Consider the following 27177-nt stretch of genomic DNA (forward strand, 5'->3'; position numbering starts at 1 on the left):
ACAGGTTTGCTTGGCAAGATCGCTGCGGTACAGACACGCTGGCCGGTGCTGATGGCTCCTTATCAGCTCATCTCCTGCCAGCTCTCCGTGTGAGAAGGTGCTGGTGCCCAGCCGCCACCCCGCGCTGCCGGAGCCTCGCCGGGCACAGCCCTGCCCTTCCTCCGGGTTTCCCAGCGCCTGCTGCGAGCAGGGCTGTGGGGAGCTGGCAGGGCTCTGCCCACAGCATCCCTCGCCCCATGGAGACATGTGGGACCAGCCTGTGCTGTATCGGGGTGTCTCTGGGGGTGAGGGTTTTGGCATCCCCCTGGCCAGCAGCCCGGGGAGCTGCTGCTTTGTCTGCCCGTGACCTTGCTCGCCGGCGGGCGGCCAGAGCGCGGCCTTGGCGTGGAGAGCACACGGCTCCTCTTCCTTCCTTCGGCCTTGGCTAATAAAAGGCACCATCCCTGCGTGACAGTGGGGTCTCTGTCGAGCCCGGCCACGGCACACGACCGTGCTCCCCGCGGGGCTCCGGGGCTGCCGGCTGAGCGCCCAGCCCAGCCGGTCCAAGGGATCCCAGGCAGCACTGACCAGCACAGGGTGAGTGGGGCCCTGGCTCCGGGCACGGTGGTGCCCACGGTGCCAGCACTGGGGGGAGCAGGATCGATCTGATCGGGTGCCGGGGGAGCGCGGCTGGCTGCCGTGCCGCCCCAGGGCTCCCGGTACCTCTGCCGGAGACGTGCCCTGGATAGGCACAGACGAGCCCGCGCCCTGCAGGGCGAGTCCCGGCCAGGTGCCTGTCTCGGCAACGCCACGTGCCGCATGACCGGGCATGGCAGCCCTGCGGGGATGCCATGTGCCAGCTCCCAGCCAGCCTGGGCACAGGGCACCGCTGTGCCACGCGTGGGCCACCGCTGGCTTGTACCTGGCCTCTGCCTCACCTTGGCTAAAGCTGGCTGCGGGCAGGTCCCTCCTCTCGCCTGGCACGGCTGCCGGAGGAGGAGACAGGCGCCGGCCGCCCTCCCCCAGGAACAGCAGCCGAGCCCAGCCCCAGCCCAGTGAGGCCGACTGGCCGACTCCGCAGCCCACCGGGGCCACCGCCACCTGCCCGGCTCGCCCAGCCCTGCGGGCACAGGTAGGAGCTGGCGTGTTGGTGGGGAGCCCTGGGCACGGCACAGCCCCAGGCACATGGCACAGCCCTTGGCACACGGTGCACCCCGGGGCACAGGCCAGGTGCCGACAACCGGCATGAGGCAGCACACAAGGACGGGGCTGTGGGGTCCCTCGGGAGAGACGAGCTGGGTCCCCCTGTGCCCGCAGTGCACTTCCTGGGGCTGGCGTGTGCCGGACTTTGCCCAGGCAGCTGCGGCGGTGGGGAGGGCCGGGTCCCTTGGGAGGGACGTGCCCGGATGGCGGCATCATGGCTGTGCCCAGGCAAGCTCCCGGCGGGGCACATGCCCGGTGCGGCTCCACCCTGTAACCGAGCTGTGCCAGTAACCCCGCCATGGGGCATCCCCAGCTGGGGCACAAAGTGGTGCCACAGCCCCCGCGCAGCCGTGCCGGCGTTAGACGCCCGTGCCGCCCTGCGCGCCCCACTGCAAGCGGCGGCAGGCGCGTTCCTGCCGCACCGTGCCGGGAGCCTGGGGAGCGCGGCGCCGGTGCCTCCCCGGCCCACGAGGCGCCCTTTTGTTCGCCAGCGGGGCCCGCTGTGCCACCCGGGGGCCGGGGCGTGCCCGGGCTGCCGACGCCTGGCTGGCCTGGCCTCCGCGGGGGCCTCCAGGCAGAAGGAATCGGCAGTGACATTCCCGTAGCCTGGAGACCGCCGTCCCTTTCAGCGTGCAGCCTATTTGAATAAGAATCATGCACGGGGAAGGGGGGCCGCTGGCTGCCGCCATCCCATCGCCGCCATCCCATCGCCGCCCTCGCCCCAGCTCACTGCCTGCCCAGCCCGGGGGGCAGCGGGTCACGCGCCGCCCTTGCCTCTTGCCTTGGCCGCGCCGGACGCCGCAGGACGCCAGGTAACCGAGGGGCTTGTGGGACTCGGGGACCCCCGCATCGGCACGCGGCCCCACACCGCCTTGCCCACCGCCTTGGCGTGGCTTCGAGCGGGGCCGGTGGTGGGGCAGAGTGGTGGCTTCCCCCACTGCCCCGAGCCCCCCTGCCCCGGGCTGGCTCCTGCGCGGGGACAGGAAAGATGTGTTTGGGCAGCGCCGGGGCCAGGCTGTGATCCAGCGAGGCTGGAGCGGGCGGTACCGGGAGAGGAGGAAGCACAAAAGGCAGCTCCAGCCTAAAATTAACAGCGGGACCCTGGCCAGCGGCAGGGACGCCCTGGCCCAGCTGGCTCCGGCACTCCTGGCCCCCCTCCCCGGCTGGCCCTGGCCTGGCGCTGGGACCCCCCAGGGACACCAGTGACGCTCGCAGGTCTGGATCCGCCCAGGGGCTGTCCTGAGCAGGGCAGGATGGGGCACGGCACAGCCTGCGTGGGGTCTGGGGGTGCACGGCGTGGCCGTGTGCCTGCATCTGTGTGCCACAGCACCCCGGAGCCATGCGGGGCTGGGGCATGGCCATGGGGGTGGGTTCTGGGTGCCACCCCAGGGAACTTTGGGACCCCACTGTCCCACCCAGCCCCACTTCCCAGTGCTGTCCCCTGGGTGCACGGCCATGCCGGAGCTGGGTGGGTGCACCCCGGGGTGCACGGCCAGTCTGGAGCCGGGAAAGGCCATGTCCTGGCCACTCTGTGCCATACCCCGTGCCCTGCCGCAGCGCCGTCTCTGTGTCCCCCAGGCAGAGCCCGTGGCTGCCCATGGACCTCCTGGCACTCGCTGTCCTGCTGGGTAAGCGCTGGCCTCAGTGGGGCACCGTGTGTGGCTGGGCACCCTGCGCACCTGCGATGCCGGGGGCTGCGGTGGTCCTGGGACCCCGGCCCGGGTGGAGGGTGCTGGGCAGCAGAGGCGGTGGCGATGGCGATGCTCCCTGACCGGCAGCAGCCAGGGCCTGACCGCCGCAAATCCCAGCGGGGAATGCGGGCTGCGCTGAGCCCCGGCGGGATTAGCAAGCGCCTGACCAGGCTCCCGGCTCCCCCTGGTACCGCCCGGCACCCCGGGGGCTGCCTGGCCCCCTGGGAGCACAGGCAGCTGGCCCCTGCCTGGCCTCTCCAGCCCCACGGCCACCAGCCCCCCGCTCACCCCCGCTGCCCGCCCAGCCCCGCTCCCTGCGCCCCGGTCACGGGGCCGCGGTGCTGCTGCCAGCACCTTTCTGGGTCACGGACCTTCGTGCTGCATCAGTGGGTCGGGACGCGGAGACAGGACAGGATGGGACAGCTGGGGGTGGGGAGGGTGCCGGGCAGGCATCGGGGTGCATGGGGGGGGTACGGGGTGCCTGGGGGCCCTGGCGCAGCCCCCAGCCCGTGCCCTCATGCTCCCTGCAGTGGGGGTGCCAGCGGCGAGGGGCTCGCAGGACCCTGACCCGAGCCACAGCTGTGCCTGCGGCAGCTGCTACCCGGCCACTGGGAACCTGCTGGTGGGGCGAGCCCCCCGCCTCAGTGCCACCTCCACCTGCGGGCTGGCCGGGCCCCAGGAGTACTGCATCGTCAGCCACCTCCAGGTGAGCCCCCCGGCCCTGGCACAGCCCCGGCACAGCCGGGCACCGGCACAGCCTCCAGCCGCCCGTCCCTGACAGTGCTGCTCCCTGGGACAGGACTCGGAGAAATGCTTCACCTGCGACTCACGGGACCCGTCCCTGCCCGAGAGCCACCGCATCGAGAACGTCATCTACCTAAGTGGCCCCCACGGCCAGCGGACATGGTGGCAGTCGGAGAACGGTGAGGCCGGGGCGGCAGCGGGGCTGCCCCCATGTGCATGTACCTGGGGGCTGCGTGGCCATGGAACCCGGGGGGAGCCTTCCCAGGCCTCGGCCATCACCTCTCTGTGCCCCCCAGGCGTGGAGCATGTCAGCATCCGCCTAGACCTGGAGGGCGAGTTCCACTTCACCCACCTCATCATGAAGTTTAAGGTGCCTGGGATGGGGTGGGATGGGGTGGGACGGGACGGACCCGTGGGGGCTGCCGGGCCGGCCCCCGTCCCAGCTGAGTGTCCCGCAGACCTTCCGCCCCGCGGCCATGCTGGTGGAGCGCTCGGCCAACTTCGGGCGCAGCTGGAAGGTCTACCGCTACTTTGCCTACAACTGCTCCAAGCTCTTCCCCGGCGTCCCTGGCCAGCCCTCGGGGCTGGTGGATGAGGTGCTGTGTGACCAGCGCTACTCCGAGATCGAGCCCTCCAGCCACGGGGAGGTGTGTGGGGCCGGGGTGGCACAGAGGGGGGTCGGTGGGTCTGGGGGGCCTGGGCTCATCCACCCCTTCCTCCCCTCAGGTCATCTTCAAGGTGCTGGACCCCTCCATCCCCGTGGCGGATCCCTACAGCCCGGACATCCAGGGTGCGTGGCCAGGGGTGCCAGGGCCATGGGGCTGGAGGGCTGCAGGGTGGGTGCTGACAGTGCCACCCCGCCCCAGACCTGCTGCGTGTCACCAACCTGCGGGTGAACCTCACCAAGCTGCACACGCTGGGGGACAACCTGCTGGACACGCGCCAGGAGGTGCTGCACAAGTACTACTACGCCGTGGATGAGCTGGTGCTGCGCGGGAGCTGCTTCTGCCACGGCCACGCCGCCCACTGCGCCCCGGCGCCTGGCGCCCTGGCGTCCTCCATCCCCGGCATGGTGAGGCTCACGCAGCCGCCGGCACGGCACAGTGCCCCATGGGACCTGTTGGCCACGCTGAGCCAGGTGCTCCCCCCACAGATCCACGGGCGCTGCGTCTGCGAGCACCACACGCAGGGGATGAACTGCGAGCGCTGCCAGGACTTCTACCACGACCTGCCCTGGCGCCCGGCCGAGGGCTCCAGCACCAACGCCTGCCGCCGTGAGTGCCCCATGCCGGCATCAGCTCCAGGCACAGAGATCCCAGTGCCGGGGCTGGCAGGCTGCACCATGCCAGGGGCTTTGGGGTGCTGCACACTGGGATGTGGTTGGATGGGGACTGGCATCCTGCAGACCAGCTGTGGGCGGTTTGGGGTGCTGCAGGCTGTAGTTTGGGGTTGGGGTGCTGCAGGCTGTATTTGGGGAGGTTTGGGGTTGGGGTGCTGCATACCGGGGTAAGGGGAGTTGGGGCTGGGGAGGTTTGGCACTGGGGGTGCTGCCAGGTGGGGCTTTGGGTGCCGCATGCCACCCCGCGGTGCCGTCCTCGCAGGCTGCGACTGCAACGAGCACTCACAGCGGTGCCACTTTGACATGGCCGTCTTCCTGGCCACGGGCAACACCAGCGGGGCCGTGTGTGACGGCTGCCAGCACAACACCATGGGCCGCCGCTGCCACCTCTGCAAGCCATTCTACTACCGGCACCCCCGCTCCGACATCCGCGCCCCCACCGCCTGCGCCCGTGAGTGCCCTTGGACCCCAGCCCCATGGCTCCCAGTGCCACCAGCCCTGGCCCCATGGCTCCCAGTGCCACCAGCCCTAGCTCCCCATGGTCTCTCTCTCTCGGCAGCATGTGACTGTGACCCAGCGGGCTCGCAGGATGGAGGCACCTGCGACGGGCACACGGACGTGGCACTGGGCATGATCGCGGGGCAGTGCCGCTGCAAGGAGAACGTGGCCGGTCCCCGCTGTGACCGCTGCCGGCACGGCGCCTACGGCCTCAGCCACGACGACCCGCAGGGCTGCCAGCGTGAGCTGGGACCCAGGGATGGGCACAGGATGATGTGGGGTGGAGGGATGGGGATGGAGGGCTGGAGGTAGAGAGATATGGGATGGAGGGATGAGGATGGAGGGATGAGGATGGAGGGATGTGGGATGGAAGGGTGATGGAGGGATGTGGATGGAGGGATGAGGATGGAGGGATGTGGGATGGAAGGGCGATGGAGGGGTAGGGATGGAGGAATGGAGGTAGAGGGATGTGGGACAGAGGGGTGGGGATGGAGGGATGTGGGATGGAGGGATGGGGATGGAGGGGTGGGGGATGTAAGGACACAGGATGGGGAGGGAGGGCTATGAACCGGTGGGCCGTGGTGCCATGTGGCAGCCCCTCACGTGTGGGCGTGCGTGCGTGTGTGGGGGGCAGCGTGCAGGTGTGACCCACGGGGGACGGTGGCGGGCAGCTCCCCCTGCGACGCCATCAGCGGGGACTGCTACTGCAAACGCTTTGTGGCTGGGCGCTCCTGCAGCCAGTGCGTGGTGAGTGCCCCCAGCCTGCCCCACAGCCTGCCCCACACCACACTCCGTGCCCCTGACTCTCCCCAGCCCCATGGCAACCCCCGGGGCCAGGCTGGCCCTACACCTGCCCCACGCCCCCCCCCGTCTCACTGCAGCCCGAGTTCTGGGGCCTGAGCTACGACGTCGGGGGCTGCCGGCCCTGCGCCTGCGACTTCGGGGGAGCCTACAACAACCGGTGGGGCCCAGCACAGCGCCCGGCGGGGCACAGGGACAGGGGAGCAGGAGTGGGGACAGGGCCGGGGGTCAAGCACAGAGGGAGGGAGGGATGGGGACATCGGTGGAGGGATGGGGACAGGGCTGGAGAGACAGAGGGGGCTGGGATGGAGGGATGGAGGGGGAGATCTCCATCCCCTGAGATGGAGGGATGGGGACAGGGATGGAGGCATGGGTGAGGACAGAGACAGACAGAAGGACAGACAAAGGGACAAGACGGTCACCCCCAGGTGCTCTATGGAGGATGGGGCTTGTCCCTGCCGTCCCCACCTCATGGGGCGGCAGTGTGACCAGGTACAGCCCGGCTTCTTCTGTGCCCCCCTCGACTACTACACCTATGAGGCTGAGCAGGCCACCGGCCATGGCCACGGCCACCCCCAGCTCCCGGTGAGTCTCCTCAAGGGGTCCCTGCGCTCCCAGCCCGGGCTTGTGCATGGCTGTCGCTGTGCACCATGCTCCATGCATGGCTGTCACCGTGCTCCATGCATGGCTGTCACCCTGTCCTGCACGTGGCTGTCACTGTGCCCTGTGCACGGCTGTCCCCGTGCACGGCTGTCCCCGTGCATGGCGCCCGTACCCTGACCCCATCCCCACAGGGCACTGTCCGGGCTGAGGTGCCCCAGGACTGCCTGGAGTACGACACCGGGGAGCTGGGGGGGGCGGAGGGGACGCCCACGGCACCAGCGCAGCCCCCCCCATGCCCCCCAGCCCCGTGCCCCCTCACGCCGCAGCCGCCAGCAGCCCCCCAAGGTGAGCCCCGGGGGGGTGGGATGGGGCATGGCGGGGCGCTGTGGGGCAGGGGTGGCCGGGGGGCAGAGCCGTGGGGCCGGGGCTGAGCCATGCCGGTGCCCTGCCCAGCCGGACGTGGAGGAGGTGGTACGGGACGGCACTGGGCGCATGGTGACATGGACGGGCTCGGGGTTCGCCCGGGTGCGGGACGGGGCTGGCCTGACCTTCCTCGTGAACGACGTGCCCTACCCCATGGACTACGAGCTGCTGCTGCGCTACGAGCCCGAGGTGAGTGCGGCCACGGCCATGGCCACGGCGCGTACGGCAAGGCACAGCCCTGACACCGGCTCGCCTGTCACCGCAGTCAGCCGAGGACTGGGAGGCCGTGGTCAGCGTCAGCTCCCGGGCGCTGCCCACCAGCCCTCGCTGCGGGAACCTGCTGCCCTCCGAGCAGATGTACCGCGAGAGCCTGCCCCACAGCCAGAGGTGGGATGGGTGGGGTGGGGTGGGGATGGGGATGAGGATGAGGATGGGGTGGGATGAGGATGGGGATGGGGATGAGGATGGGATGGGGTGGGATGAGGATGGGGATGGGGATGAGGATGGGGTGGGAATGGGATGGGATGAAAATGAGGAAGGGGATGGGGACAGGGATCAGGACAGGGCAGGGACAAGGACAGTGCTGCCACACGCCCAGAACTGAGGGATGGGATGGAAACAGGGACAGTCCTGCCACCCAGGTGAGGGACGGGGAAAGGGACAGGGACAAGGAGGGTGGCTGGGTGCTGCTGCTGTCCCCTGGCTGTCCCTGTGGCCTTGGGGTGCCCCTGCCTCGATGCCTGCCTCTGCACAGGTATGTGCTGCTGTCCCGGCCCTTCTGCTTTGAGCCCAGCACCCCCTACGAGGTGACCATACGGCTCCAACGGGCTGGTGTCACCCAGCGTCACCCCGGTGCCTTCATCCTCATCGACTCGGTGAGGGGGGTCCCACTGCACCCCACGCCTGGGGCTTGGCAGGGGTGGGGTGATGGGCAGGGACAGGGGACCACAGGCTGAGGTGGGCAGCGATGTCCTGGGGCTGCACTTGGGGTGAGGTGGGGATGGGATGGGAATGGGAATGGGGATGAGAATGGGGATGGGAAAGGAGCTAGGGATGACAAAGGGAAAGGGGATGGGAATGAGGATTGGGATGGGATGGGAATGGGGATGGGGATGAGGATGAGGATGGAAATATCAGTTGGACTGGGGATGTTGATGGAGTCGGGGCTGATCTTGGGGATGGGGATAAGGATGCCTGTGGGGATGGCAGTTTGGATGGGAATATGGGTGGAGCTGGGGCTGTTGATGGGGCCGGGGAGGTCGAGCCCCCAGCAGGGTTGGGGCTGCCCCGGGGCCGATGGATCTGGCCCAGGAGCAGGGCCCAGGTCCATGGCAGGGGGTGGCTGTGACCCCCCAGCCCCATCTGCTCTCCCCCTCCCACTGCCCGGCGCAGCTGGTGCTCCTGCCACGGGTATCGGAGCTGCCCGGCTTCCACGGGGCGGAGGCGGCAGCTGCGGTGCGCCAAGAGGAGCTGGAGCGTTACCGGTGCCTGGAGGCATTTCGTATGGCCCCCCCGCCCCCCCTGGCCCAGGCCTGCGCCCGCCTGGTCTGCAGCGTCTCGGCCCTGCTGCACGACGGGGCACTGCGTGAGTGGGGCACCCACCAGGGATGGGGTCCTGCCCGGGGCAGCGGGTGAGCGTGGGGCCGTGCCCGGTGCAGAGGGTCGGGATGGGGCCATGCCCGTGGCTGGGTGGGCAGGGGTACCCAGGGCAGGGGTACCCAGGGCAGGGGTCAGGATCAGACCATCCCCAGGGCAGGGGAGGGCAGGGGAGTGGTGGCAGGGTGCGGGCAGGGTGCTGGCAGGGCGCAGGCAGGGCAGACCCCGCCCCATGCTAGCCCTGCTGCCCGCAGCCTGCCAGTGCGACCCGCAGGGCTCCCGCAGCAGCGAGTGCCAGGTGCAGGGAGGGCAGTGCGAGTGCAAGCCCCACGTCCTCGGCCGGCGCTGCGACCGCTGCACCCCCGGCAGCTACGGCTTCGGACCCCTGGGCTGCAGCCGTGAGTATCGGGATCTGTGCCCACCGGGCGTCCCTGTCCCTCCCGTCTGTCTGTCCGTCCAGCCGTCAGAGCCCTGTTCGCTGCCCATCTGCCTATTCACTTGTCTGTCTGTCCATCTGTCCGTCCATGTGTTCATTTCAGCCCTGCCGTCCTGCAGCCCATGGGTTGGGTCCCAGTTCCCCCTCTGTCCATCTGTCTTTCCATCCATCCATCCATCCAGTCAGCCAGCCATCCCTCCCTCCATCTCTCCATCATCCATCTATCCATCCATCCTTCCGTCCATCCCTCCATCCATCCCTCCCTCCATCCATCTGAGCCTGGGCTGGGCACTGCCCTGCCTTGCACTCACTCTGTCCATCCGCCCATCCGTCTGCCCACCCACGTGTCCACGTGAGCCCTCCTGTGCTGCAGCCCATGGGTTGGCATGCCCTGGGTGCTGGTCCTCCATCTGTCTGTCTGTCTGTCCATCCTTATGTCCCACATCCCTGACCCGAGCCGTGCCATCCCACAGCCTGTGCCTGCTCTCCAGAGGGCTCGATGTCACAGCTATGCGATGCGGTGAGCGGGCAGTGCCAGTGCCAGCCTGGCGCCGTGGGCCGGCAGTGTGACCAGTGCCAGCCCGGCCACTGGGGCTTCCCCGCCTGCCAGCCCTGCCAGTGCAACGGGCACGCCGAGGAGTGCGACCCCGGGACGGGCAGCTGCCTGCACTGCCGCGACCACACGGACGGACGGCACTGCGAGAGGTGGGCCTGATCGGAGGGGAGGGGGTGGGATGGCATGGCATGGCATGGGGTGGGAAGGGATGGATGAGATGGGATAGTATGGGATATCATGGGATGGGAGAGTGGGATGGGATATGATGGGATGGATGAGATGGGATGGGATTGGATAGGATGGGCTGGGCTGGGCTGGGCTGGGTTAGATGGGATATGATGGGATGGATGAGATGGACTATAATGGCATGGTGTGGATGAGATGGGATGGTGTGATGGGCTACGATGGGATGAGGTGGGATGGGTTGGGATGGATGAGATGGGATATGATGGGATGGATGAGATGGAATGGTATGGGATATGATGGGATGGGTGGGATGGGATATGATGGCATGGATGAGATGGGATGGTGGGATGGGCTATGATGGGATGGGTTAGGATGGGATGGATTGGGATAGGGTGGATGAGGTGGGATGGGATGGGTGGGATGGGATGGGATATGATGGGATGAAATTGGATGGGATAGTGGGGTGGGATATGATGGGATGGATGGGATGGGATGGGATGGGATGGGATGGGATGGGATGGGATGGGATGGGATGGGATGGACCCCCGGGGCACTCACCTCATCCTCGCAGGTGCCAGGACGGTTACTACGGGGACCCAGTGCTGGGCTCAGGGCAGCAGTGCCGGCCCTGCCCCTGCCCCGGCTACCCCGGCACACGGCACTACCACGGGAACGCCTGCCACGCCGATGAGGAGACCCACCACATCATCTGCCTCTGCGCGCCTGGATATGCCGGTGAGGGGCAGGGCGGGCGCCATGCAGCAGGGACCCCCTGGCACCAGGGCTGTGGGACCCCGGCACCCACAGCCCCCTCCCCTCCTTGCAGGGCCCCGCTGTGACCGCTGCTCCCCTGGCTACTTTGGGGCGCCGGAGATGGAGGGGGGTGCGTGCCGGCCCTGCCAGTGCAACAACAACATCGACGCCAGTGACCCCGGGGCCTGCGACCCCCGCACGGGGCACTGCCTGCGCTGCCTGTACCACACTGCCGGGCCCCACTGCGCCCACTGCCAGCCCGGCTACTACGGCAATGCCCTGCAGCGCAGCTGCCGGCGTGAGTGGAGCGGGGGGCTGTGCCGGGGCGGGGGGTCAGGCTGTGCCGGGGCTGGGGCTGTGCAAGGGTTCGCAGGCGGTTATGGGGTGATGCAAGGGGTGGGGGTGAGGATTGGGGCTGCACTGGGGTGTGGGGGGATTGGGGTTGTGTATGGAGAGGGTGGGTTGGTCAGGTTTGGGGGTGTCTGGGGCTGGGTGGGGTCAGGGCCAGGTGGGGTTTGGGGCTATGAGGGGATTGGGGCTGTGCCCAGGGTTGGGGCTGGGCAGGGGACAGGGATCGAGGTCAGGGTGGTGGGATTTGAGGGGGGCGGTTTGGGGCTGTGCATGGGTTTGGGGCCAGGCAGGGTATTTGGGGTGCCAGGGCCAGGTGCCAGGAGGGCATCGCCTAGGCGGGGGGTACGGGCTGAGCCCCACGCGGTCGCCCACCCGCCCGCAGGCTGCGGCTGTGACCCGCGGGGAACCCTGGCCTCCCACTGCACCACCGGCACCTGCGCCTGCGACCGCGGCACGGGCGCCTGCGCCTGCCGGCCCAACGTCGTGGGCAAGAGCTGCGACCACTGCGCACCCCACTTCTGGAGCCTGGGGGGGCCAGGGGGCTGCGAGCCCTGCGGCTGCCACCCCACACGTGCCCTGCACCCCGCCTGCGATGCGGTGAGACCCCCGGCACCCCGGCACAGCCCCGCTGCCCTCCCGGCGCCGGGCGAGCCGCCTGGCTGAGCACACAGCTCTCGCTGCAGGTGACGGGGCAGTGCCAGTGCCGGCCCGGCTTCGGGGGCCGCGTCTGCTCCCAGTGCCAGGAGCATCACTGGGGAGACCCCGAGCAGGAGTGCCGAGGTGGGGGCATGTCCCAGGGATCGGGGGCACAGGGGCTCTGGGGACATGGGGTGTCTGGGGACATGGGGGAATGGGGGGTCTTGGGGGGACATGGGGTCACTGAGGGACCCTGGGTGCATGGTGGGACTCTAGGGACATGGGGGAACCCTGGGGAAATGGGGGACCCCTGGGGACATAAGGGACCCTGGGGACACCATAGGAGACTCTGAACATGGGGAGCCTGGGGAGACAGTGGGACACTGGCGACACAGGGGACTCTGGGGACTCAGGAGATCCTGGGGACATGGTGAGATTATGGGGACTTGATGGGACCCTTCAGACACGGGTGACCCTGGAGTCATAGTGGGATGCTGGGGACATTGAAGACCCTGGGGACATGGTGGATCTGTGGGGATATCGGGACTCAGGGGACCCTGGGGACGTGGTGGGATTGTGGGGATATAGGTGACCCTGGGACCACAGGGGGACACAGTGGGACGCTGGGGACATGGTGGCACTCTGGGGACATAGCGGTCCCTGGGGAGGCCAGGACACGGTGCCGCCTGTCTTCGCAGCCTGCGAGTGCGAGCCGCTGGGCGCCGAGAGCCCGCAGTGCGATCAGGCCAGCGGGCAGTGCCGGTGCCGGCCGGGCTTCGGGGGGCTGCGCTGCGACCGCTGCCAGCGGGGCTACCAGGAGGCCTTCCCCCGCTGCTCGCCCTGCCACCCCTGCTTCGGGCGCTGGGACCCGGCGCTGGGCAGCCTGCGGGACGGGCTGCGGCGCCTGGGGGAGCAGGCGCGGGTGCTGCGGGACGGGGGGTCCATGCCCCGGCTCAGCCCCCGCCGCCTGCGGGTGCTGGAGGAGGCCCTGGGGCGCGTGGAGTGGTTGCTGGGCGAGGGGGGCAGCCCTGGCAGCCCCCTCCTCAACGGGCTGCCCGGATGGCTGGATGGCACCAGGCAAGTGTGAGCGGTGGGCTCAGGGTGGGGGCACCCCCCTTTTGTCACCCAAAAAACCTTGAGACTCCTTTCCCCCTTCAAAGGATGGAGCTGGATGACTTCTGGAAGCAGCTCCAAGAGCTGGAGCAACATCTGGATCAGCTGGCACAGGCAGATGTGCGGCACCGCGACTGGCTAGCCGGGCTGACCCGTGAGCTCGGGGGTCTCAACCGAACCGCCTCGCACCTCCAAATCCTCCTCGGCACTGTGGCAGCAGCTGGATTCAGCGGTAAGAGCATCCGTCGAGGATTGGGGGGTTTGGTGGCAACCATCCTGGCTGCACCCTGACACCGGCACCCGCAGAGTCTTACCGCAGCATCCTGGCGTCGGCGGAGGGCTCGCGGCAGGCGTCAGCGGTGGCCAACGGCACAGCCGGCGAGCTGAGCGAGGCGCAGGCGACGCGGCGGGCGGCCGAGCGGGCGCTGCGGCAGCGGGGCGATGCTTTCCGCCGTGGCACGGCCGCGGCACGGAAATCCTTGAGGGAGACGCAGAAACGGGTGATGGGACTCAGCGTCACCAGAATCAATGAGAAGGTGAGAGTGAGACCGGCGGGGAACAAATAGGCGCATGGGGGGAGACCCCCGTGCCGGGGCGGTCTCCCCCCATGCAGTGGTGAGCTGCCATTTCCACCGTTGGCATCACCACAGGTTTGTGGGGTGCCTGGTGACCGGAGCTGCGATCAAGCGCCTTGCGGAGGAGCCTTGTGCCGGGACAGCGTGGGGACACGGCACTGCGGTGGCACGGGGTGCACGGGGGCACTGCCCGTGTCGGCTCGAGCCCTGAGCAGTGCCCGTAACGCCTCGCAGCAGCTGGAGGTGGCCTTGGGGCAGCTGGGGGTTGTGGCGCAGAAGGTAGGGGTGGTGGCTCCATGGCACTTTGTGGTGTCCCCCTTGTGTCCCCTTTGCATGTCCCGCTTGTGCCCTTTCCATACCACTTTGGTGTCCCCTTGTACATTCCACTTGCGCCTTTTTCGTGCCACTTCAATGTCCCCTTCTGTGTCCCACGGATGCCTTTTTCATGCCCCCTTGCATGGCCCTTTGAGCGTCCTGCTTGTACCCTTTCCATGCCAGTTCGGTGTCCCCTTCCATGACCCTCTCTGTGCCCTTTCCATGCCCCCTTTTCATGTCCCCTTGTACATCCTGCTTGTGCCCTTTCCGTGCCACTTTGATGTCCCCTTACATGTCCCACTCATGGCCTTTCCATGTCCCTTTGCATGTCCCCTTGCACATCCCACTTGTGCCCTTTCCATATCCCCAAGTATGTCATCCCCTGTATGTCCCTCTTATGCCTCTTCATAAATACCCCTTGTGCCACTTATGTGCCCCCTTGGGCCACTGCTGCACCCCCTTGCTCACCCCCTTTACCTCCCCTTGCACACCCCTTCCGTGCCCCCTTGTACCCTGTTGCACACCCCCTCGTGTCCCCTTGCATGCCCCCCGTGCCCCTTTGCACACCCCATCACACTCCCTTGCATGCCCCCACCTTGTCCCCGTGCATGTCCCCTCGTACCCCCTGCCCGCCCCCTCCCCGGGGCTGCCCCCTGCCCCCCACTCAGCCCCGTGCCCCCCAGACGCAGGAGGTGCAGGAGCTGGCACGGGGGGCACGGAGCCGGGCGGAGGAGGCGCTGGGGCGCTCGCAGGCCGCCCGCAGCCGCGCGGAGAAGGCGACAGCCCAGCTGCGGGACTTCATCCGCCGCATCAAGGCCTTCCTGGCAGGTACCGCCAGCACGGGGTGGGCACACGGGCACGGCAGGGGTCCGCACGCCCACGCCGAGCCCACCCCACTCCCGTGTTCCTGCAGAGGAGGGAGCTGACCCAGGCAGCATCGAGCTGGTGGCCCGGCAGGTGCTGAACATCTCCCTGCCCAGCAGCCCCGGCCGGATCCAGGAGCTGCTGCGGGAGATGCGGGAGAGCATCGGCCAGCTGGAGGGAGTGGACGCGGTGCTGAACAGCACGGCACAGGGGCTGGCTGCGGCACGGGTGCTGCTGGCGCGGGGACGGGACGCCAGGCAAGTGGTGGGGGACATGCCAGGGTGGGCAAGGGGTGGGGGTCCACCCTGCAGTGCTGACAGGGGCTGTAGCTGCCCGTGCTGCCGCAGGGAGCAAGCGAAGGGCGTGAGGGACGAGCTGGCAGGGACGCAGCGAGCACTGGAGGCGGCGCGGGCGCAGGTGACGGCGGCGGGGAGCACCCTGCGGAGCACCAGGGATACCATCCGGGCGGCCGAGAACAGAGCCAAGGAGGTGAGGGGCACCAGGGCGGTGGGCACGCCTGGGCTGCGGGAGCAGGGCCAACGCCGCTGGCATGGCTGGGGAGCAGGGATGGTGCTTGGGGTATGCTGGGGACAATGGGTTCGGTGCTGTGAGGGCACTGGGAGCAACGGGGTTGGTGCCATAGAGAGTACGGGTGATGCCATGGGCACACCAAGGGCAGCGAGGCTGGTGCCAGGGGGATGTGGATGGCGTGGGGCGGGTGCTGTGGGTTTGCCAAGGCGGTGGGGCTGGTGGGGTGGGCGCGGCGGGTCGCTGTGCGTGGCAGCAGCCGGTGCCCGTGCCTGCCCAGGTGGAGCGCAGGTTGCAGGCACTGGAGGGGAAGGAGACGCGGGCGCAGCGGCGGCTGCGGGAGCTGGCACAGCGCGTCGCCGCCCTGCAGGAGCGGGGCCGGGATGCCCGCCGCGTGGCCCAGCAAGCCAGGGACGGGGCGCAGCGTGCCACCACTGCCTCGGGGACGCTCAGCCAGGTGAGCCCCAGCCCTGCCCGGCCACGGCGCGGCACCGAGGGCGGACAGGGTGCCGAGGGGGGCTCAGCTTCGCCGTGCCCTTGTGCCACCAGGACCTGGCGCGCGTGACACAGCGCTACGTGGTGCTGAAGGGCCGGGTGAGCGGGCTGGCCGGGGTGTCCGGCGGGGCCCTGCGGCGTGTGACGCAGCTGACGGCGGAGGCCCAGGACCTCCTGGACAAGGCCAGCAGCAGCAAGAGGAAGCTGGAAGGTGAGGCGGGAGCCTGGGGGGGGGGCATTCCCCGCCACCCCGACCCCGCTCGGTGCCCACCTCCCCGTGCATGTCCCCCCTCATCCCCCTGGGCACATGCTGCTCGGTGCCTCGAGGGTGGTGCAGGCTGGGTGACACGGTGAGGGGCTGCACCCCGACCGTGCCCCCGTCCCGCAGAGCTGGAGCAGCACTTCGGGGCCAACGAGCGGGCGATGGCGGCGAAGGCGACGCGACTGCAGGCGTTGGAGCAGCGAGTCTGGGGGCTGCTGGAGGAGATCCGGGAGAGGGCCAACGCCTACGCCACCTGCTAGGGACCGCCGGCGGGGCCGGGGGCTGGCACCCGGGGGCCGGTCCTGCCCCGCAGCCCCCGGCCCCCGCAGCCGGGCGGTCCCGGGGGCTGGCACCCGGGGGCCGGTCCTGCCCCGCAGCCCCCAGCCCCCGCAGCCCGGCGGTCCCGTCCGCTCCGCGGGCGCCTGTAGCGCGGCCGCGCCTGCAAATAAAGTCCTGAACAGCGGCTGCCGGTGTCCGGTGCCTGCCCGCCGCCTCCCGCCTGCCCGCCCGCGCTCCCCGCTCCGGCCGGGATCCGCCCCGCGCTTTCCGCGCAGCCCCGAGCGCTGCGCCCGCCGCCCAGCTCGGAGGGGGGGGACGGGAACGGGAACCGGCGGGGCGGGACGGGAACGGGACGGGGACGGCCGGGCACCTGCCGAGCGCCCCCTCTGCTCGCCCTCCGCGCTCCCCCTGCGCCTCCTTTGCGCCCCCTTTGCTCCCCCTCTGTCCCCCCTTTGCGCCCCCTTTGTGCCCCCTCTCCTCGCCCTTTGCGCTCCTCCTGCGCCCCCTTTGCGCGCCCCTTGCGCCCCCTCTGCGCCCCCTTTGCCCCCCCTCTGCGCGCCCCTTGCGCCCCGGTTGCGCCCCCGCCATGCGCAGCCCCGGCGCCCTCCTGCTGCTGCCGCTCCTGGCCGGTGAGTCCGCGACCCTCCCCCGCCGTCCCCTCCCCGCAGCGGGGCCCGGTGGGTGCCCGGCCCCGGCCCGGCCCCGCCGCCCCGTTTCCGGGTGGCCGCGGAAGGGGCCCCGCGCCCCCCGGCAGCGCCCTCAGCCGCCCGCTGCCCCGCAGGGCTGGGGGGGGCCCCGGCCCCCGATCCCCCCCAGGGCTGTGCCCGCGGCAGCTGCTACCCGGCCACCGGGGACCTGCTGGTGGGGCGAGCCCCCCGCCTCAGTGCCACCTCCACCTGCGGGCTGCGCCGGCCCCAGCCCTACTGCATCGTCAGCCACCTCCAGGTGAGCAGGACGGGGATGGGATGGGGACCGGGGGACTGGATGGGAACGGGGGGGCCAGGCTGGGGATGGGGACACCGCTGAGCCCCCCGCTCGCAGGAGGAGAAGAAGTGCTTCACCTGTGACTCGCGGCGGCCCTACGATGCCCGCGCCAATGCCAACAGCCATCGCATTGAGAACGTGGTCACCACCTTCGCCCCCCGCCCCAAGAAAGCCTGGTGGCAGTCCGAGAACGGTGAGCGGCGGGCGGGGGCGGTGGGGTGTCCCCGGGGGCTCTCCTTCCCGTCCTCCCACGCCGAGGAAGTGTGACTCAGCCGGCGGCTGCGGCCGCGCCCCTGGAGCGTGGCCGGGTTGGGGGGACGAGCCCCAGGGACCCGCGGGTGGGTGCTCCCCGCAGTCACGCGTGCCATCCCCAGGTGTGGAGCATGTCAGCATCCAGCTGGACCTGGAGGCCGAGTTCCACTTCACCCACCTCATCATGACCTTCAAGGTGGGTCCTGGCACGTGGGTACCTGGGATGGGACAGGAGGGGACAGTAGGGGATGGGGCCCGCGGGGGCTGCGGGGCCGGCCCCCGTCCCAGCTGGGTGTCCCACAGACCTTCCGCCCCGCGGCCATGCTGGTGGAGCGCTCGGCCGACTTCGGGCGCAGCTGGAAGGTCTACCGCTACTTCGCCTACGACTGCGCCGCCGCCTTCCCCCACGTCCCCCGTGGACCCCCACACCGCGTCGACGACGTCGTCTGCGAGTCCCGCTACTCTGACATCGAACCCTCCACCGAGGGGGAGGTGAGGCCCCGGTGGTGCCACAGGAGGGTCAGGGGGCCCCCTGCTCTCCCCTCACCGCCCTGCCTTCCCCCCCAGGTGATCTACCGGGTGCTGGACCCCGCCATCCCCATCCGGGACCCCTACAGCCCCGCCATCCAGAGTGAGTCGCCCGCCCCGGGCTCCTGCCTGGCTGCTCTATTTTGGGCGCAGCTATTTTGGCCGCTCGCTCCCTGCTCTGAGCCCCATGGCGGGGTCAGGGCCAGATCCAGCCCGTGGAGGCTCGGGCCCCTCCTGCACCCCTCTCCCTGGGAGCAGCTAAAGGTTGGGGTGCACTGGGGCAAGTGAAGGGGGATGGCTGGGCCAGGGCTGTGCCGGAGCCAAGCAGCAGCCATGGTGCAGGATGGTGTCGGTGACGGGCAGCGGAGCTGGGCTGGGCGCAGGATGCAGCGGGTTAATCACCCAGGGCTAAATTTAGGCTGGGAGCAGGAGGGGAGGAATCTGCGGGGCAGGGCTGCTGGGAAGCTGCAGTCCCGGGGGAGCCGTCCTGTCCTGCCGGGGCCCCCCGGCTGCACCCACCAGGCACAGCTGTCCTCCGGACACAGCCCCCGGTGGCGAGTGCCCCACCACCCCAAAAGGTGCCCTGGCGCAGGGCGCTTGTTCTGTGCTGGTGGGGTCCCAGCCTGCATCTGCTGGGGGGCCCTGCAGAGCCCTAGCCCGTGCACGGCCTGACCCGGCACAACCACGTGCGTGGGAGCCGAACCGCCGCAGCTGCCTACAGCCCAGCCTGGCCTTGTGCAGCCGCGAGCGCGTGAGCCAAACCACGCACAGCCCTGTGCCCACAACTCGTGCCACAGAAAGCCACGCGCAGCCCAGCCCGGTGGCATGCAGCCCGGCACAGACACCCCGTGCCACGCACAGCCCGGACCAACTGCGGGCAGGCGAGCCAAGCCGAGCCGTGCCAGGCTCTGCCAAAGCCACCCACGGCCCCTGTGGCCGTGCACAGCCCACCCCAGCCGTGCACGGTAGAGCCAAGCCACACATGGACAAGCCTGGCCACCCCATGCCAACGTGGGTCTCTCCTCTCCACAGACCTGCTGCGCGTCACCAACCTGCGGGTGAACCTCACCAAGCTGCATACGCTGGGGGACAACCTGCTGGACACGCGCCGGGAGATCCGGGAGAAGTACTACTACGCGCTGTATGAGCTGGTGCTGCGCGGGAACTGCTTCTGCTACGGGCACGCCTCCGAGTGCGCCCCACTCAGCGGGGCCGCGGCCACCACCGATGGCATGGTAGGCGAGCTGGCCCCATGTGCCCTGCCGGAGGCAGGGGGCTGTGCTGCCCGGTCCCGCAGCCCCTCACCGTGGTGTCCCGGCAGGTGCACGGGCGCTGCGTCTGCAAGCACCACACGCAGGGGCTGAACTGCGAGCGCTGCCAGGACTTCTACCATGACCTGCCCTGGCGCCCAGCCGAGGGCTCCAGCACCAACGCCTGCCGCCGTGAGTGCCCTGCGCCGGCACCAGCTCCTGGCACAGAGATCCCAGTGCCGGGGCTGGCAGGCTGCACCATGCCAGGGGCTTTGGGGTGCTGCACACTGGGATGTGGTTGGATGGGGACTGGCATCCTGCAGACCAGCTGTGGAGGGTTTGGGGTGCTGCAGGCTGTAGTTTGGGGAGGTTTGGGGTTGGGGTGCTGCATACTGGTGTAAGGGGAGTTGGGGCTGGGAAGGTTTGGCACTGGGGGATGCTGCCAGGTGGGGGTTTGGGGTGCTGCATGCCGCCCCGCGGTGCCGTCCTCGCAGGCTGCGACTGCAACGAGCACTCGCGGCGGTGCCACTTCGACATGGCCGTCTTCCTGGCCACGGGCAACACCAGCGGGGCCGTGTGTGACAGCTGCCAGCACAACACCATGGGCCGCCGCTGCCACCTCTGCAAGCCCTTCTACTACAAGGACCCCAGCAAGGACCTGCGGGACCCTGCAGTGTGCCGAGGTCGGTGCCGGGGGGTGCGCGGTGCGGGACAGGCTGCGTGGGGCTGGACAGGGGGGTCGGGGTGCTGACCCTGCCTGCACCCCCAGCCTGCGACTGCGACCCCGAGGGCTCTCTGGACGGGGGGCTGTGCGATGGCGCCGACGACCCGGCCCGGGGGCTGATTGCGGGGCAGTGCCGCTGCAAGGAGCACGTGGCCGGTCCCCCGCTGCGACCGCTTGCAAACCCGGCTTCTTCGGCCTCAGCGCCGCCAACCCGCGGGGCTGCCAGCGTAGGTACCGGGGCGGCACCCGCCGCGGCTGGGCGCGTCGCTCGGCCCCACCGGACGCTGCTGCCTCTCTGCGCAGGGTGCCAGTGCGACCCCCGCGGCACGGTGGCCGAGGACAGCCGGTGTGACCCCGCCAGCGGCGAGTGCTTCTGCAAGCGGCTGGTGACCGGGCGCAGCTGCGACCAGTGCCTGGTGAGTGGGGACGTGCTCGGGGCCCGTGCGTGGTGCTTGGGGCTGTGCACGGCGCTCAAAGCCACGTATGGTGCTCCAGGCCGTGGCACCGCAGCCAGGCGCTCCCTGACACCCTTGTCCTCTCCAGCCCGAGCACTGGGGGCTGAGCCATGACCTCCCAGGCTGCCGGCCGTGCGACTGCGACGTGGGAGGTGCCCGTGACAACCTGTGAGTCTTTGCGGGGATGCAGGGGGGCGAGGGGCATCTGTGCCGGCATCGGGGCTGATGGTGTCGCTGGGGTTCCAGGTGTGCCATGGAGACGGGGCAGTGCCGGTGCCGCAGCCATGTGGTGGGACGACAGTGCGGCCAGGTGGAGCCCGGCTTCTACAGCATCAACCTCGACCATTACACCTACGAGGCCGAGGATGCTCGGCTGCATCAGGTGAGGGACAAAGGTGTCCCTGGGGGGGGGACATCAGGCAGAGCAGGGCAGCGGGTGGCTTTTTGCAGGATCCCCAAGCCCCAATGGGGCAGAGCGGTGCCTGCTGGCCAAGGCCATTTTTGGGGTCCCATCTCACAACCCCACCTTGCACCAGGGCTCAGCGGTGGAGCGTGAGCTCCCCACGAACCACCCGGCTTCATGGACGGGGACGGGCTTTGCCCGCGTGCTGGAGGGCGGCTGGGTGGAGTTTCACGTGAACGATGTGCCTTTCTCCACCGAGTACTACGTGATCATCCGCTACGAGCCCCAGGTGAGCACTGGACGGTGAAGCCGACGGTGGGATTTATTGCCAAATCGGGAGGTGGCGGTGGGGAGGGATGCCCGGTGAGGCTTTTTGGCACAGCTCCTTCTCCGCCGGCAGCACCCGGAGCCCTGGCAGGAGGTGAGGGTGAGGGTGCTGCGCCCCAGCCCCGTCTCGGCCAGCAGCCCTTGCGGAAACACCATCCCGGCCGACGACCAGCTCTCCACCAGCCTCCCCTCCGGTGCCAGGTGAGCGCCTCGCTGGGACCGGGCTGTGCCGAGGCTCACAGGAGGCACCCAGCTGCCCGTGCTCTGCTTTGCCCCCCACCAGGTACGTGGTGCTGCCCCAGCCCATCTGTCTGGAGCGGGGCGTCTCCTACACCCTCCGCCTGGAGCTGGGCTGTGCTGGTGCTCGGCAGGATCCCACTGCCAGCGTGCTCATCGATTCGGTGAGGGGCGGCCAGGCAGCGGGAATTGGGACGGCAACCCTTTGGGGGGCAGGATGCATCCGTAGGGGACACAGGGAGACAGGCGTGACGTCCCACTGACTTGCCCCCCGCAGCTGGTGCTCCTGCCCCGTTACTCCTCGCTGGAGATGTTCATCGCGGGCGACCGTGGCTCCATGGAGCGCCGCGAGACCTTCGAGCGGTACCGCTGCGCCCAGCCCTTCCACGCCGCAGGGCCCTCGCCCGTGGCCGAGCCCTGCTCCAGCCTCCTGCACAGCCTCTCGGCCGTCCTGCACGACGGGGCGCTGCGTGAGTACGGCCCTGTGCCCCGTCCCGTGCCCCGTGGCAGCCACCGCTGCTCACCCCGCTCTCTGCCTGCAGCCTGCCTCTGCGACCCCCAGGGCTCGCTCAGCGCCGAGTGCCGGCCCCAGGGTGGGCAGTGCCGGTGCAAGCCCAACGTGGTGGGACGGCGCTGCCACCGCTGCTCCCCGGGAACCTTTGGCTTCGGGCCGGGTGGGTGCCGAGGTGAGTGCCGCTGGCCGTGCCAGCCCGGCATGGAGAGGAGCCCGGGCACCCCAGGGCTGGGGAGGGCTGGTCCCTCCATGCCGGGGGCAGACGCCGTGGGTGCTGTGCCTTCCAGCGTGCCAGTGCAGCAGCGAGGGGTCGGTGAGCACCGTCTGCCACAGCTCCACGGGGCAGTGCCCCTGCCGCGAGGGTGCCCACGGCCCGCGCTGCGACCGCTGCCAGCCCGGCCACTGGGGCTTCCCCGCGTGCCGGCCCTGCCAGTGCAACGGGCACGCCGAGGAGTGCGACCCCCAGACGGGCGCCTGCTTGCGCTGCCGGGACCACACGGACGGCGAGAGGTGCCAGAGGTAAGCGGGGCACACACCCGGAGCGGGGCAGGGTGCCGCCAGCAGCCCCGGCCCCCGCTGACCGTCTGCCCGCAGGTGTGCAGCCGGGCACTTTGGGAACCCGGCGCTGGGCTCCGGGCAGCACTGCCGGCCCTGCCCCTGCCCCGAGGGGCCCGGCAGCCCCCGCCACTTCGCCGCCTCCTGCTACCAGGACAGCCGCTCCCGGCAGGTCGTCTGCCACTGCAGCCCTGGGTACACAGGTAGGTGCCTGCTGCAGCGCGCTCGGTGCCCTCAGGGTCCCCCGTACCCAGGCACTGCCCAGCGCCCTGTGCCAGCAGGTCCCCGATGTGACGAGTGTGCCCCCGGGTACTACGGGGACCCGCTGCAGCCTGGCGGGCGCTGCGTGCCCTGCCAGTGCCACAACAACATTGACGTGATGGACCCGGAGGCGTGCGACCGGCGCACGGGACACTGCCTGCGCTGCCTCTACAACACAGCGGGGCCACACTGCGCCGAGTGCCAGCCCGGCTACTACGGGGATGCCACGCGGCACAGCTGCAGACGTGAGTACCCACGGCCACGCCAAGACCTGCCTCCACAGCCCGGCATGTCCCTGGGGACCACGTGCGCCCATGGTTGCCCTTGCTCGTGCACAGCGCTGTGGGGTCCCTGCAGCCCTGCCCTGCTCTGGGCTGTCTCCTCTGCCCAGCCCCGGTACTGCGGCCCCATCCCTGTCGTTGTCCCCATCCCATGCCTGTTCCTGTCCCTGTTGTCATCCCATCCCCACTGCCACCCTGGCTGTCACCATCCCATCCTCATCCCATCTTTATCCTGACCCTGTCCCATCTCCATCCTGTCCCCATCAGTGGTCCTCATGGTGTTCCCATCCCACCTCCATCCTGTCCCTACCCCATCCCTGCCCAATCTCTGTCTCCATCCTGTCTCCACCCTCACCCATCGCCATCCCCATCCTGTCCCTGCCTGTGTCCCCATCCCATCCCAATCTCATCCCCATCCCATCCCCGTTCTCATCCTGTCCCCATCCTCTCTCAACCCACCCATCCCTGTCCCCATCCCCATCCCCACTCAGCACCCGCCTGGTTCCAGGTTGCTCCTGCAATGCGCTGGGCACCAACCCCAGCACCTGCGGGCCCCAGCAGTGCCAGTGTGACGGACGCAGCGGGCAGTGCCACTGCCTGCCCCACGTGGAGGGCCAGAGCTGCGACCGCTGCAGCCTCAACTTCTGGAACCTGGGCAGCGGGCAGGGCTGCCAGCCCTGCGCCTGCCACCCCCAGCATGCCCTGACGCCCGCCTGCAACCAGGTGGGACGGGGCGCGGGAGGCTGGAATGGGGCTGGGGGTGTGCTGCAGCTGAGCTAGCCTCGGCCGCGCTGTGTGTTTCAGATCACGGGGCAGTGCCAGTGCCGGCCGGGCTTCGGGGGCCGCACCTGCACCGACTGCCAGGAGCACCACTGGGGCGACCCGCGGCAGCAGTGCCGAGGTGAGAGCCGGTGCCGGTGGGGGGTCTGCGGTGAGCCCTGCGGTGCCCTGACCCCGCTCTCTCCACAGCCTGTGACTGCGACCCCCGCGGCGTGGCCAGCACCCAGTGCCACCGCGGCAGCGGCCACTGCGACTGTCGGCCCGGCATCTCAGGCATCCGCTGCGACCAGTGCGCCCGGGGCTTCGCTGGCGCCTTCCCTGCCTGCCAGCCCTGCCACCCCTGCTTCGGGGACTGGGACCGGGTGGTGCAGGACCTGGCTACCCGCACCCGGGCGCTGGCGCAGCGGGCCAGCCTCCTGCAGCACACGGGGGCTGCCGGCGCCTTCGAGGGCACCTTCCGCCGGCTGGAGCAGAGCCTGGCCACCGTGCGTGATGTGGTGGCCACCCGCAACGCCACCGCCGCCACCGCCGCCCACCTGACGCACGCCACAGAGGGGCTGCGGTGAGCACCCGGCACAGGGCACGGCCCCCAGGGTGTCCCTGGGAGTGGGTTGTTACCCCCTTCCCTTGCAGGCGACAAATTGAGGAGGCGACAGAGAGGCTGACGCGGGTGGAGGGGGAACTGACGGCCGCCCAGGACGCCAACTTCAACGCCAGCCACGTGCTGGGCGCGGTGGACCGGGGAGCCCGCGCCCTCAACCACAGCCTGCAGGACCTGGAGCAGCGGCTGCACGCCCTCAAGACCTCCAATTTCCTCGGTGAGCCACGCCGCAGAGCCGGGCCGGGATGGCGGGGCCATGGCCGGGGGTCTGACGGTGCCCCTGCCACCCCCAGGTGCCTACGACAGCATCCGCCAGTCCCACGGGGAGTCACGGGAGGCTGAGCGTCGGGTGGACACCTCCACCCGCGTTGTGCCCAGCCCCGTCAGCACCTCGGCGGCCACCCGGCGCCGCGCTGAGCAGCTCCTGGCCAGCCGGCGGGACGACTTCAACCGCCAAAACGCGGCCAGCCGGCGGGCGCTGATGGACCTGGCGGCGAGGGCGCGGGTGCTGAGCCTGCACCCACTCAACGAGAAGGTGGGACGCGGGGAGGGGACCGGGGAGACGGTGCCTGGAGCCGCCCTGAGCCCCCGCTGCCTTGCAGGTCTGCGGTGCGGCGGGCGATGTGCCCTGTGCTGAGAGCCCCTGCGGGGGAGCTGGGTGCCGGGACGAGGATGGGGCACGGCGCTGCGGGGGTCTGAGCTGCACCGGGGCCGTGTCCACGGCTGACAGCGCGCTGGACCGGGCACGCCATGCCCAGGAGGAGCTGCGGCAGGCCGCCAGCGACGTGGCCCAGCTGTCCCACAGGGTACGTGGCACACGGACGCTGGTGGGAGCAGGTGGCATGGCCGTGCCCCCCAGCCCTGGGATGGCACTGAGTGTCTGCCCCTGCCCAGGTGGCCGAGGCCAAGGGGAAGGCAGATGAAGCCCGGCTGCAGGCGCAGGCAGTGCTGGACAAGGCGAACCAGACCAGAGCCCGCGTGGAGAGCTCCAACAAGGAGCTGCGGGAGCTCATCAGCCACGTCAAGGCCTTCCTGAGCCGTGAGTGCCAGCGTGCCAGGGGGGCTGGCTGCTCCTGCCTGGTGCTGCGTGGCTCTGCACTTGCACTGCACCTGCACCACACCTCACCGACCCTGCACCGCACTGCACCAACCCTGCACCGCACCTGCAGCACACTGCTCTGACCCTGCACCGCGCGGCACTGCATGGTCCCTGCACTGCACATGGGCTGTACCGCCCTGGCACTGCGCTGCCCCGGTACCATGCCACACAGCCCCTGCCCCACACTGCGCTGCACGGTCCCTGTTCCGCCCCGACCATCCCCTGCTCCCCTGCCCTGCCCCATGGACCCTCCCCATGGCTCCCCCCTGCCCTCCACCGCCCCTCAGTCCACCTGTCCCCTGTGCCCCGGGTGCGGCAGGGGACACTGATGGCTCCCGCCCACAGAGGAGGGGGCCGACCCCGAGAGCATCGAGGTGGTAGCCAGCCGGGTGCTGGAGCTGTCGCTCCCTGCCGCGCCGGCCCAGATCCAGCGCCTGGCCGAGGAGATCAAGGCGCGGGTGCGCAGCCTGGCCAGCGTGGACACCATCCTGGAGCAGACAGCTGGTGATGTGCGCCAGGCCAGGCAGCTGCTGCAGGACGCCCAGCGGGCCAGGTGAGCCCGGGGACGTGGGGACGCAGCCCCCCGGGGACCCCCAGCCCGGGCTGGTGCTGAGGCCATGCCGCCCCGGCCGCAGGTCGCGGGCAGAGGGGGTGCGGGGCACGGCCGAGGCAGTGCGGCAGGCACTGGAGGAGGCGCAGCGAGCCCAGGGCATGGCCGAGCAGGCGCTGCACCGCGCCACCGGTGACATCCAGCACACCGAGAGAGCCCTGGGCACGGTAAGGACCCCAGTCCCCATGACCTCAGCCCCACAGGGATGGGCAGGGCAGCACCCTGACCGTGCCCGTCCCCCATGCCACCGACCCCAGATGCAGGCCCAGACAGCGAACACAGAGCAGTGGCTGGCAGGCGCCATGGGGCGGATCGGGCTCCTGGACAGACAGACAGACGCCCTGAAGGTGAAACGTGCCAACAACAGCCTGGCAGCCACGCGTGCCCAGGAGGCAGCTGGTGCCGCGCGGGACCGAGCTGGCGAGGCCAAGCAGGTGGGTGAGCGGGGGGCATGGGGGTCTGTCGGGGGTCCCACGGGGGTCCCACTGACCAGCCCCACTGCCCGGCAGGTGCTGGAGGGACCACTGCGGGATCGGTACCGGACAGCACAGGAGCTGGTGCAGCACCGGGCTCAGGGAGCACGGCAGGCGGGCAGCCGGGCCCAGCAGCTGCGGGACGAGGCTGCCAGGCTGCTGCAGGACACCCAGGGCAAGCTGCAGCGGCTGCGAGGTGAGGCCGAGGCAGTGGGTCGGGGGGTGATGGTGGCGGGGGGCCGGGCTGACCCGTGTCCCCCCTGTCCCCGCAGCGCTGGAGGAGGCGTACGAGCGAAACGAGCGAGTGCTGGACGCCAAGGCGGCCCAGCTGGGTGGGCTGGAGGCCAGGATGAGGGAGGTGCTGGCCACCATCAACCAGCAGGTCCAGATCTACAACACCTGCCAGTGATCCCCCTGAGGGGCCCAGACCCCCCAGCACCCTCCCCGCTGCCCAGCCTCCGCCTGCCCCCGGAGCGGTGGGCTGGGTGGGGGCCGCGGGGCACCCCCCTGTGTGAATAAAGTTACAGAGCAAGACCGCCTCGCCCCCACCCCGTGCCGTGGGCCCCCGTGTCTGCCTGGGTGGCTCCACCGTGGCCTCCCCGAGCCCTTGGGGTGGG

General features: G+C 70.2%; 2 protein-coding genes across 2 annotated transcripts; both read left to right on the forward strand.

Moving 5' to 3' along the window:
- The first annotated feature begins 1396 nt into the window (after positions 1–1396).
- On the forward strand, positions 1397–16405 carry LOC137667558 (laminin subunit beta-2-like). Its single transcript, XM_068408342.1, is given in 36 exon segments — positions 1397–1410; positions 2761–2810; positions 3404–3579; positions 3673–3796; positions 3914–3987; positions 4076–4264; positions 4344–4407; positions 4484–4689; positions 4771–4891; positions 5219–5407; positions 5516–5695; positions 6089–6201; positions 6336–6415; positions 6684–6840; positions 7050–7106; positions 7108–7203; positions 7312–7470; positions 7547–7668; positions 8036–8156; positions 8674–8866; positions 9132–9275; positions 9787–10018; positions 10627–10790; positions 10882–11106; positions 11542–11756; positions 11843–11939; positions 12494–12872; positions 12956–13140; positions 13215–13444; positions 13559–13762; positions 14482–14626; positions 14712–14923; positions 15014–15151; positions 15471–15647; positions 15740–15896; positions 16074–16405. Coding segments are annotated over 36 exon segments (5523 nt in total). The 3' UTR covers positions 16208–16405.
- A 146-nt stretch (positions 16406–16551) lies between these two features.
- Positions 16552–27094, forward strand: LOC137668278 (laminin subunit beta-2-like). The gene is given in 34 exon segments (XM_068409681.1): positions 16552–16855; positions 17008–17171; positions 17268–17403; positions 17585–17658; positions 17766–17954; positions 18030–18093; positions 19023–19225; positions 19312–19432; positions 19735–19923; positions 20010–20122; positions 20125–20191; positions 20268–20380; positions 20508–20587; positions 20666–20801; positions 20956–21111; positions 21223–21350; positions 21433–21550; positions 21664–21856; positions 21929–22072; positions 22188–22419; positions 22495–22658; positions 22737–22961; positions 23506–23720; positions 23802–23898; positions 23967–24339; positions 24411–24595; positions 24672–24913; positions 24981–25184; positions 25273–25417; positions 25823–26030; positions 26113–26254; positions 26345–26521; positions 26597–26756; positions 26833–27094. Coding segments are annotated over 34 exon segments (5337 nt in total). The 5' UTR covers positions 16552–16812; the 3' UTR covers positions 26970–27094.
- The last annotated feature ends 83 nt before the right edge of the window (positions 27095–27177 follow it).

This window comes from Nyctibius grandis, chromosome 10 (assembly GCF_013368605.1).
Source record: "Nyctibius grandis isolate bNycGra1 chromosome 10, bNycGra1.pri, whole genome shotgun sequence".
Taxonomy (NCBI): Eukaryota; Metazoa; Chordata; class Aves; order Nyctibiiformes; family Nyctibiidae; genus Nyctibius; species Nyctibius grandis.